The 11,377-nt window shown below is 47.9% G+C and overlaps 3 protein-coding genes across 5 annotated transcripts in view; 1 reads left to right on the plus strand and 2 right to left on the minus strand.

The window, feature by feature from the left end:
• Positions 1–2,882, minus strand: part of LOC105564911 — a 159,474-nt gene extending 156,592 nt beyond the window's left edge. Inside the window, exon 1 of one of the 2 annotated variants that reach the window (XM_012017680.1) lies at positions 2,486–2,882. In XM_012017680.1, the coding sequence (XP_011873070.1) occupies positions 2,486–2,644 (159 nt within the window). In that variant the 5' untranslated portion in view covers positions 2,645–2,882. The remainder of the gene's footprint in view (positions 1–2,485) is intronic. The other variant, XM_012017679.1, reaches the window with a different exon arrangement.
• Positions 2,883–4,308: 1,426 nt separating this feature from the next.
• LOC105564915 (septin-2) lies at positions 4,309–7,005 on the plus strand. 2 transcript variants are annotated; one of them, XM_012017690.1, is made up of 8 exons: positions 4,309–4,476; positions 4,945–5,062; positions 5,188–5,524; positions 5,597–5,708; positions 5,980–6,172; positions 6,250–6,377; positions 6,449–6,622; positions 6,721–7,005. In XM_012017690.1, the coding sequence occupies exons 1-8, from the start codon at positions 4,447–4,449 to the stop codon at positions 6,892–6,894; spliced, it is 1,266 nt and encodes a 421-aa protein (XP_011873080.1). In that variant the 5' UTR covers positions 4,309–4,446; the 3' UTR covers positions 6,895–7,005. The 2 variants fall into 2 exon arrangements, with proteins under 2 accessions (XP_011873080.1, XP_011873081.1); XM_012017691.1 differs by lacking the exon at positions 4,309–4,476 and adding an exon at positions 4,649–4,824.
• A 541-nt stretch (positions 7,006–7,546) lies between these two features.
• The window catches only part of LOC105564917 (growth arrest-specific protein 2-like), a 35,150-nt gene continuing 31,319 nt past the window's right edge, over positions 7,547–11,377 (minus strand). Inside the window, exons 8-9 of the mRNA XM_012017692.1 lie at positions 10,809–10,895; positions 7,547–8,505 (exon numbers count right to left, since the gene is read on the minus strand). Of these exons, the coding sequence (XP_011873082.1) occupies positions 8,434–8,505; positions 10,809–10,895 (159 nt within the window). The 3' untranslated portion in view covers positions 7,547–8,433. The remainder of the gene's footprint in view (positions 8,506–10,808; positions 10,896–11,377) is intronic.

Genomic DNA, 11,377 nt, shown 5'->3' on the forward strand with positions numbered 1-11,377 from the left:
TCAGTGACTATTCACTGTTTTCAGCGATAACCCACTGAATGATTTTTAGAGAGTAATTATAATTTCTAGTAATGTATTTTTAGTTGCATTCAGTATGCAACTGAAAATCGCAGTGATATACTTACAACTGTAAATCAGTGACTATTCACTGTTTTCTACTAGCAAAATGTATGGTACAATTTCAGAAAACTCTCACAAAGTAGTTCAAAATGCCATGTTCTCCCACAATTACACGATTTTCAAAGTAAATTTTGCGAGAAAAGTCTCTCTCCGTGCAGAACTGAACTAAATGCTTATAATCCCGGGTCGAAATTTTGGCCCTATGTTGAACCTGTGATTCCATTATATAGTAGAACCCGAGACAGTAAAAGAGGTCGAACTGCAAGTACAAAATTTACTCCTGCTTCAAAACTGATAGTTTCGGAAATTTCTACTTTTGCCAATTTAGCATTAAAGTAGATCCTTGTAAGTAGGAGCTAATGTAATTTTTAGAATTAAAGATTCAAGGGAAGACGAGAAAATACAATGCCATCAAAGTAGGTTATTGCTGGTCTATGTAGGTGTATAGATCAGCTAAGTAGGTGTAAATTATCCCTAAAAGTGTCGAAATAGTAGGAAATAGTAGAAAAAAGAAAACATAAAATAAAATAAAAGTAAGCAATAGAAAAATAAAGATATAAACCTGAAGCACGTTACACAAAAATATAAATAAATATGAGAGAGAGAAAGGAAGGAGGGGGGGGGGGAGGGGGATGAGAGAGAATTGCTGAACGCACTCGAAATCGATAACGCAGAATATTCAACCGATGTCGCAAATACGAGTGCTTGGCGAGAATACAAACTGGGAGCGCCGTGTATACATTTCGAGGGGCGCGAAACACGCATAATTCAGAAATATCGGTGGCGCCCGCGCGCTCGCGGGATAATATAATAAATTTGCTATATTCCGCGCCCGTGGCGTCATTATCTCCTCGCGCGCGTGCTGTTCGCGATTCCGTTGCATTTGAACGCCCGCAAAACGAATATGCGCCCCGGCGCTACCGGACGGCAATAACGTTTCGCGAGCAAATGGCCCGCCGTGACGCGCGTCCTCTCCAGCCTCTCGCCCCGGCGCGCGCGAAAGAGACGGGGGATTTATTAAGGATATAATTAAAGAGGAAAGTTACACGCGAGAGAGACTTTTCTAAGATTAAGCGCTTCGGGCGCGACTTTTTCGAGACTCGGTAAAAGCTGCACGGAGACTTTTTGTCGCGCCCGCGCGCCTTTGTGCGCGGAGAGGAACGGCGTTCCACTTGGCGCGAACGATCCGTCGTCCTTCCACGCGCTGCTACATCGAACGGGCTGGTTAAATATAAGTATAAAAGTTATATATACGGGAGGAGAGAGAGCCTATAAGCTGGAAGAAACGCGCGCTCGGGGCGAGACGAGTCGGCTCTGAGCGTCGCCGTCCCGACGGCGCGGCCGCTCGCTCTAATCGGCGCCACGTGCGAGACACTCGCGGCCGAGTGTTCCGTGAAACGCCCGCGTTCGTGCCCGTCCAACGCCCAGGAGGAGAGTCCGTCGTCGAGATGCCCCGCGCGATAAAGCCCCTCTCGTCGCGACGAGAGGGTAATTCGGGCCGCGGCGGTCCTCGACGGCCGGGATTCGGCGTCGTCAGCGCCCGACGAGGCGATCGACGCCACGTAAGCGCGATTAAAGGCGGTCGCGGTGAAAAAGAATCGCCGGTTTCCCTGCCCCTCCCCGCGCGGGGGAGATCCCGAGTCGTGTCTCTTCGGGCGGCGGCGGGAGGATCGCGCGTAGGCGAGTCCGCGACTCGGCTTGCGAAACGCCGACGATTATCATCGGCTTGCGTAATTTACGACTGCCTCGCGCGCGCGCCCACCTTCGCGCGCTTCTGTCGCGGATTCCGACGTCTGTTTGTCCATTACGGCGATCGATGTTATCGCGCGCCGATTAAGCGCACGGCACACTTCGCGCGATAAATACGCGCGACGACCCCGCGGCCCTCCGCCGAGGCGGAATGAGACAGACCGAGCGTGCGGCAAAGGATCGTCGCTTCGATTCCCCAGGTGTCTCGGTGCGCTCGCAAACAGAACGGACGTTGCGGAGCGCGCGTGATCGCGGACAGGGACTTCCCCGTGGAGCGGCGCGAGATCGCGACCAGCCACTCGGACGCAGAGGTGAGGCTGAACGTTAACGAGCCGCCCCGAGGCTCTCGCTCGGCGCTTAACGAGACACGTATCGAGTCGGCTAGGAAAATAACTCGGCGCGAGGAAACGAGAACGGCGCACCGGAGCGTGTCGCGACCGAGGGGGTCAGCGGAGTTGCTTTGACAGCTGGGCCGTCTCACGTCGGCAGACGTGTGTCGCGCGCGGCCCGGGGCACCCTCGGCCTCGGCCTCGGCCGACGGCGCCGGGCTCCGCTGCGCTCCGTCGACGACGGCGACGGCGACGGCGCGCGCTCGCTCGTAGTACTCGTCACTCACCAGGTGCAGCACGGTGTTGACGACCTCCCGATTGGACACCTGTCCCACCTCGATCAGGCCGATCAGCACGGCGAACTTGAGGCTGTCGTTCATCGCCATCGCCACCACCTCCTCGGGCCGCTTGATGTCACTGAACGGCGGGCTCTTGAGGTCCGCCATCGCGACGGACGGTGTTTTTCTGACCGCGACCGCGAACGCGCCGCGCGTCCAGCACTCGCGGGCTCACCGGGGGGACTACCGATCGCTTCGCACGGAGGTTACGGTCCTATCAACGGGAGCGTTTCGCCGTCACATGATAGTACAACACAAATTGATCTGCCATGTTAGAAAGTGGGCACTGCTGTGAGCACTGCCAGCCGCGCCGGCCCGAATGTTCCTAGGCGGCCGCCCGACGCGCGCGCGACCCACGCCGGCGCTGCCAAGCGCCACGGCGCATGCGCCCGACGTCGTCCGCGCGCGCGATAATGACCCTCGACGTTAATTAACCCCTTCGGAGACCCTGGCGCGCGTGCACGCGCGCGTTTGGCTCTTTTCAATTTTTTTTTCCTTTTATGTTTAGGCGCGTATATTCTGCAAAATGCTCCGTAACGCTGTATCTCTGTAGGTTACTAGAAATATTCTATTTTGTAGCCCGATAAATGCGTTTAAAAAATGTGCGCGAGTGGAACCGCACGCGGAGAGAATTTTCTCCCAAAGTTTAGCCTGAAAATTATGTAATCGTGGGTCAACGTGGCGTTTCGAGGAACTTTGAGAGTTTTTCTTAATTTTACTAGTAATTACACTTACAATTAGTACAATTTCAAAAAACTCATAAAGTTCTTCAAATTGCCACGTTGTGCCACGATTTTTAGGGTAAATTGTCAAAGAAAATTCTCACCGTGTACATTGTATACAACCGTAAATTGTTGACACATTTTTTAAGCGTTTCAATTTGCTTGTATAAAATAGAATGTTTCTAAACGCGAAGAGCACATTGTACAGCACGTTTATAAACTGTGCAGAGCACGGGAGAAAGAACGGAAAAAATAATAAACGGCGAATAATGCAATGAACGAAAACGGGAATCGTGTGCGATGACAGACATTTGCGTCGCTTGAAACCGCGCGGTGCTAACATGTTTTGCTGCTTTTCAAACTCCGTCCGGAAAGATTCACTTGTAGCAATAATCCTCGGTAAACGTGAATTCAGTACCGGCGTTAAGCCCGTATCGGACTACGGATTGGGATTGGGATTAGATTAAAATTTGACCAATTAGAGTAAAGGTTACTAAACTTAAGATTGTAAACTTTACTGCGATTGGTCAAATTTCAATCTAATCCCAATCTCAATCCGTCGTCTGATACGGGCTTTAGGGTGGAGCGCGGTCGGGCGATCGCCCAGGGCGCCAAGTTTGCAGGGGCGCCGTTGCCTGACTTCACCTAGTTTGAGAGAGCGATAGAGATTCCCCAAAATATAAAAACAAAATGGGGTTCGTCGTTCGATGTCATCGCCTTGTCTTTTCCCCCTCAAGAATTTTGAGCCCTTGAATTCGAATGGGCGCCACGATAAACTCGCTCAGGGCGCCAATGTTGCTAAAACCGACGCTGCGCGAATTGGAGCTCGCCTCATCTCGCTACCGCCTCTTCGCCGCGAATCAATCAAGGAAAATAATCCCGCGTCGTCTTATCAACGGCGTGGGATCTCGGCGACGCGCGGCGCAAAGCGCGATATTCTCCGCGCGCGCGAGACGAGCGGCCAGCAATTTTACAGCTTCTGGGGGGCGTCCAGGAGCGTCCTTGACTGGTCGGTCGGTGCTGCGCTCTGGCGGCAGAGCGTTTCGCGCCGAGCCGCCGGTCACCGCCGCGTCGCGGCGACCAGTGACGCATGCATACTCCGATCTGAGGGGCCGCGCCGTGGGTCACGGCTTCCGTCGAGAGTACCCGGCACCTTCCCGTGGCGTTCGCAGCGGAACCGCAGGAAACATGGCGACGGAGGAGCTCGACCGCGCTAAGGTACCGACGTGAGAGCGTCCCCTCGCTCGCGCGCGCCCCGACTCCCACCCGAGTTCGTTGAGTTGACGCGCCCCGGGAATCCCCCGGTCGTCCCGCGACTCCGCGTACCGTCCCGTCGAAATGCACTCTCGCTCGCCGAACTCCCGCCTGGGGGGACGTTTAAAGGGCTCGCCTGTCTCGCGGGATCAATAGATCTACTCGTTGACCGCAAACAGTCTCCTCCTCCTTGCTCCCCGTTGACGCGTCCTCGACGTTCCTTCGTACGAGCACGATTGTGTTGAGATCTGCGGAGCTGCATGCGTCGTACACGTGTGTGTTCAGGGGTGTTGGCTCCCGGGCGTCCTAACTGTACGTCGAACTGCCTTCGCGCAGCTATTTCCTACCATTTATGGACGCACCCGTCGCTCCTTATCCGTCCTCCCCCCTTTTCTCCGAGTCACCGTGTCAACGTGTACTTTCTGTTGTCAGATCGAGTCCATGATACGCACGCTGAAACTCTCCGGCCAGGTTGGATTCGACAGTTTGCCCAGTCAGCTGGTGAATAAGTCTGTGCAAAATGGATTCGTGTTCAACATTCTCTGCATCGGTACGACCAAGTGTTAGCCTCGCTTGAGATTTCCTTGTACACATAACTGCGTCGTGTGTCTCGCTGCCGAGTTAAATGGGCTGGTAGTAAATATTTAGCTTTTAACATTCGCTTGTTCGCGACAGGTGAAACCGGGCTCGGAAAGTCGACGCTTATGGATTCACTTTTCAACACGAGCTTCGAATCTAGTCCCAGTCCCCATAGCTTGCCGTCCGTCAAGTTAAAGGCGCACACCTACGAGCTGCAAGAGAGCAACGTTAGACTGAAGCTGACCATCGTCGACACGGTCGGTTACGGTGATCAGATCAACAAGGAGGACAGCTTCAAGGCGGTCGTCGACTACATAGATGCGCAGTTTGAGGCCTACTTGCAGGAGGAGCTGAAGATCAAACGCAATCTGGCGACTTACCACGACAGTCGCATCCATATCTGCCTTTACTTTATATGCCCCACCGGTCATGGGTAAGCGTGCGCGATGTGTTATAAACTGGCGCGTTACGAGAATTGCTCCAGCTTCGTTCTTTATACTTTTAGCTTGAAATCTATTGACCTGGTGTGCATGAAGAAACTGGACACCAAAGTCAACATCATTCCAATTATTGCTAAAGCGGACACGATATCGAAGACTGAGTTACAAAAGTTTAAGGTGCGTCTCCACCAAAATTACTTTCGTTTACTCTTATGTGTCCGTGTCGCCCTGGGGCTCGATTCTTGAATTTATTCGAAGGAGAAACGTATGCGAAAATTCTGCTCTTACAGAAAAGTCGCAAGTTGATTGGCCACTCGCATGGCTTTAACCAATAGACTTTCAACTTTTCTGTCAGAGCAGAGTTTTTGTATACGTTTCTTCTTCGAATAAATTCAAGAATTGGGGCCCCTGTGCCGCAATTCTATAGCGTCTTGTAACTGTGTTTCAGAGCAAAATAATATCCGAGCTGCAAAACAATGGAATACATATTTATCAGTTCCCGACCGACGACGAAACCGTGGCGAGTGTAAACGTTACCATGAACACTCACGTACCCTTCGCCGTCGTCGGCAGCACCGACTTCGTTCGCGTGGGCAATAAGATGATGCGTTCCCGCCAATATCCGTGGGGCACGGTTCAAGGTAAGATTCGTGAGGTTCAACTTCGTTATTTATACTCGAGGAAAAGCCGCAGACATCAGTTGTCCTTTGTGTTGCAGTGGAAAACGAGACTCACTGTGACTTCATAAAACTGCGCGAGATGCTGATAAGTACCAATATGGAAGATATGCGCGAGAAAACGCACTGCCGCCACTACGAGCTTTACCGGAAGAAAAGACTGGAGCAGGTACCTTTCGCCGTCCGTCAGAAATATCGCGAAACCTCAACCGTTTCGTAAAGTTTCTCGTAAACTTTCAGATGGGTTTTAGCGACGTTGACAGCGACAACAAGCCCGTAAGTTTCCAACAGACGTGCGAAGCGAAGAGATCCATTCACTTGCAAGAGTTGCAACAAAAGGAAGACGAGATGCGACAGATGTTTGTCGCACGAGTGAAGGAAAAAGAAGCTGAATTGAAAGAGGCTGAGAAAGAGGTAATCATGTTTTAAATATTTCTAATTCGTGTTTATTATTTTATTGCCGTGGTTAATTGTTACTAATGTTTATTGATTTTTTGTTAAATGCATCCCAGCTTCATGGTAAATTCGACAAGCTGAAGAAAGATCATACCGAAGAAAAGAAGAAGTTAGAAGATAGTCGTAAGAAACTCGAGGACGATATAATGGAATTCAATAGACGAAAAGCGCAGTTTGCGCAACAACCCCAACATCACACGCTGACGTTAGGCAAAAGCAAAAAAAAGTAAAGCGTATTTCGACACTACGACATCTTTTTATACTCTTTTGAATCTGACCATGCATCTTAGTTGCATTATCCAACAGTAGTATTATTATTTTAATAATATACTTGTATACCTGATATTATACTTTTTAATTTTATTATAATACATTTTATAAGTATTCCGTATATATTAAATATATACCAAAAATTTTTCTAGAGATACACTCTAAGTCGCATATGTTTCGTATATGTTTGATTATCTAGAAGTAACTTTAACGAAAAGTAATGTTTTACCAAACATATAGTATATTTTTAAATTAATTTGTAATGAATTTCATTTTATACGAAATATATGTTTAGAATACAAATAAAATACCCCCTCTCCTTCTCACTTAATAAAAATTATTTTACGAGAGCTCATACAAAAATGAGAACAATCGATAGCAAGTAATTGTGGATAGCCGGCGGGAAATAATGCAGTTCTTTTGTAATTTGGTTTAAGAGATTTTCAGGTATAGTGTCGAGCGAAATGGAGCTAGTTTTATTTCTAGGATCACAAGATCATTCGGGAAAAGGTAATACCATTTGGATATAAATAAATACTGTCTGGGGCAGCTGATGTCAGGAGCTAAACCGTGCGTGGTGGTGTTGCTGGTTATAAAATGTTCAGAAACATGTTACTGTCAGACATTTTATTGTTCAACAAAATATAACAACCGATATAATAGTTTTGAACTTAGTTGAAAGGATTAAGATAATGCTTGTGTACAATATTATTCTGCGTATTAGACAAAATCTTAAAATTCGCGAAATCCTAGTGCAGTTACGAACAAAGACTAAACGTATGTAAGTATATGCGGTACAATGCTATTTTAATTCTTTATCAATAGCCGAATACTTACGACGAAACAGTATTGCGGTAGACAATAATCTGTTTTAAAATACGCGTTTATCAATTATATCGCTTCGGTATTTTTCTACGAATAGTAACCCAAATTTACAACCGTTTAATATCATCAAAACACAGTTTCTTCTATTTTACGCGTCACAATATTAGCGCATGCTGGAAAGTTCGATCAATAACGTAATCTGTAATAAAAAGGCGCTTGACGAATCGTACGTATAAATAACTTATCAAATATAACAGATCATACAGTTTACACGCAAAATCCGCGGATATTACACGTTAGCGCGGTATAAAGCAGGTACGATTAACTTAGTTCAATTATCTGTCGATATGTCAGGGGGCGATGTATTATATACAATTACATAATATGGCGGAAATTAGTTTAATTAGGCAGGGCGGTTTTAAAGTAAAAAGTAACTCCCTTCGCAAAGCAATCGTATCTGCGTAACGTAAGGCCCTGTATCCAGCGTGGTGTCTCGTTAAACCTAAGCTTATCGCATTGCAGTGCAAATCGCAATTTAACACTGATTCTACCTCACCAAGGATGATGGAACGCCGTCAACTGATTATTTTGTAAAAGACCGATTCGTAAAGCGCAACCGCAATCTTCCGGCGCAAATGACACGAACGATAAACGGATGACGGATTTAATCGGCTTCAACGAGCCGACATTACTCGTCGCGTGTTTCTTTGCTTTGGTATCCCTTTGCACACTGTGCTCTTGCACTTCTGTAAGCGGAATAATTATCTGGTTTAATTACCCCGGCGATGCGCCGATCAATTTTATCTCCCTTAATCTATCATAGGTATTTATATAAAAGTACAAAACATATATATATGTTTGTGTGTGTGTGTGCATATATCGTGGCAATTACCATGAAGCACTTTACATGTTAGGCGATACAAGTGGTATTAGATAGTAATCGAATGCTAATGTGTATCTATAAATTGCAGGGTCGGCTGAAATGAGAGTCGCATGCTCGCAAACGATTGCAACTCGAGTAAAGTTGCGACAAATCGATAGCGTACGTTTTTTTTTAAATCTCGGAAACAAACGTTTCCATTCTTTGATGATACGTGATTAGCGGCGGTGAACTTTTGTGCAAAGAAAAATTCACTTATCGAGCTCGTGTGACAAATTGCACGTTGCATGCGATTTCTAATTTCAGGTGTGCAGAAAGTAATACGCAGACAATGAGGCCGACCCTGTCGATTATTACGATATAAGTGCCTGATCGCGTGCTCGCTGCAAAATATGGCGGTGCACTGTAAGAATATATTTATAGGGTATATAGCAATGACCAAAGCGCAATTGAAACCCGAGTTGAATGTTAAAAGCTTACAACATCAATACTAAAAACGTAACGATCTTATCCAGTCGGGCTATGACATTTTTGTAAGGCCGCTGTCGTTATACTTGAACGAAAAATGGTACACGGAGAGAATCTTCTCTTAAACTTTACCCTGAAAGTCACGTGATCGTGGGACAACGCGGTATTTCCAAGAACGTTATAGGAGTTTTTTGAAATTTTACCAGTTACATTTTACCAGTAAAATGCCTACTGACCCTGCGTCCCGATATTCACTGTCAGTACTGAAAATGTGTAGTATACGTGACGTAATATATAGATTTGAGTGCTGGCAGTGAATATCGGAACACAACCCGAGTATAATCGCTAGTTAAATGGCAAGATTTCAAAAGACCCTCATAAAGATGTTGAAAGCGCCACGTTGTCCCACGATTACACGACCTTCGAGGTGAAGTTGAAGAGACAATTCTCTCCGTGTATATTAACGTATCGCAAAGGAGTGTTTCTGAAAATGAAAAAAAGATTCGTCGATCTTTTTCTAAGGCATAACGCGGACGATCTCCTACCTGAGATTTTAATTGCACTTTTATTCCGTTTTATTGCACGTACGAGCGTCAGTACGCTCGAGCTTAAGTGGATTATTTCTTCGAAAGGCCTTATTGTTGTTCGTATTATTACAAGTATAATAATGATTATCGCGGTGACGCAGTTGCGAAAAATTAAGTTTGGTCATTGCGGCTTAAACGCTACCGTTACCGAGGTGCGGCGCGCTTCCTGGTCGAAGGAGTTCCGGGTAGTCGCCGCGAAAACGTTAGCGCCCGAACGATGTGATTCGAGATGAAAGCGCATGGTTGATTAACGCGCAAAGGTCCGAGTAGTCCGAGTCGCGGAGGCCGATCTTGGGATACGGGACTCTGACCATTCGTTGCTCTCCTTAAAAGTCGCGTCTACCCGGGGGCTACCCTTCGACACCTGCGTGCTCTTCAACCACCTGACGTGGACGTAGCAAAAATAGCGATCCCTGTGCTTCTGTATACCGTCGTGAACGACGCGCTACGTGATTTACTACGTAACAAATTGTACGATTCGGGATGTACGAGTGGGCACACACGAGAGTGGCGGAGGCATCGTATGTGCATACGAACCGGCGTACAGGCGGTGCGTGTGCCGGTCGATTTCTCGCCGTGGGGAGCCCGCGAATAGCTAGTATATACGAGTATCGGAATGTGCATAAGTGACCGCGGGACGCTCCCGCGGGGCCGCCTCTCTTCCCTCAAAATCGCCAACTCACCGAGCGTAGTTGGAAAGAAGGAATGTATCGTGCGTGGAAAAAAAAGAAAAAGTCGTGCGGCGATGCGTGGCCGCCGTGTATCCTCGCGGGTGACCCGAGCCGCCACGCGTCGTTTCGCCGCTCGCGTCGCTTGGCGCGCACACGTGCCGCGGGGATGTGATAACGGGATACACCAGTGTATCCGGGATACATCGATTCGCACGTGCGCCAAGCAGCGAGAGCGGCCTCGCGCCACGTGGTGCCAGAGGTGGCCCCGGCCCCGGTCCCGCGCGTCGCGTCATCAGGCACCACGTGGCTCCTCAGGCGAGCGAGCGACGCGAGAGGCTCGGCTCCGACGGCGCGCTGCGATACTTGGCGCGAATGTGCAAGAAGCTGTCGTGCTTGGTGCCGCGGGCGGGGGGCGGCGTGCCCTCGCGGCTGAGGACCCTCACCTGACAGGGGTCGTGTCTCGCCAGGAAGTGCTCCAGAGTGTCCCATCCGCCGCCCACTCTCACCATCATGTGTCTCCCCTTGAGGAGCTGCGAACACGTCAGCGGCGCGGTCATTAGACGGCGACGTGATATGAATAAAGAAAGAGGAGAGGAGATATCTCGAGATATTCGGGGACAGGAACCGCCGGCCGCCTCTTTCGAATGGACGGGGGCGCAATCGCGAGGAGCGACTCGAAATATTAAGCGACTCGTCTTTGGAACTTTTGTAATATCTAGCATGCGATATCTTTAATTTTCTAAGGGCCTCCCTGATGGAAAAATTTTGCTGAAAATGTAATGAAATTGATGAAAAGTGAAATGAAAGTTTTTGGAAACTTGTTGAAACCATTTCAAAATAAATCATAAGTTTCGTTATGAAATTCAATGAAATATTGTGAAATTAGATGAAAGTTAATTAATATTCACTAAAAATTAGTGAAAAAATTTTAGAAATGTTGTATATTATGAAATTTGCAGAATTTCACTGAAAATAAATTTTTTAATGAGAAATTGCTGAAATGATAATGAAA

The sequence above is a fragment of the Vollenhovia emeryi genome, unplaced genomic scaffold, assembly GCF_000949405.1.
Source record: "Vollenhovia emeryi isolate VEMERY1.0 unplaced genomic scaffold, V.emery_V1.0 DF939158.1, whole genome shotgun sequence".
NCBI classification, from domain to species: Eukaryota; Metazoa; Arthropoda; class Insecta; order Hymenoptera; family Formicidae; genus Vollenhovia; species Vollenhovia emeryi.

Bases quoted from the DNA above. Each gene is read 5' to 3' on its own strand.
- LOC105564915 (XM_012017690.1), top strand. From the start codon at position 4,447: ATGGCGACGGAGGAGCTCGACCGCGCTAAG. The intron at 5,709-5,979 runs GTGCGTCTCCAC...ACTGTGTTTCAG, and splicing joins CTGAGTTACAAAAGTTTAAG to AGCAAAATAATATCCGAGCT. The intron at 6,378-6,448 runs GTACCTTTCGCC...GTAAACTTTCAG, and splicing joins GGAAGAAAAGACTGGAGCAG to ATGGGTTTTAGCGACGTTGA.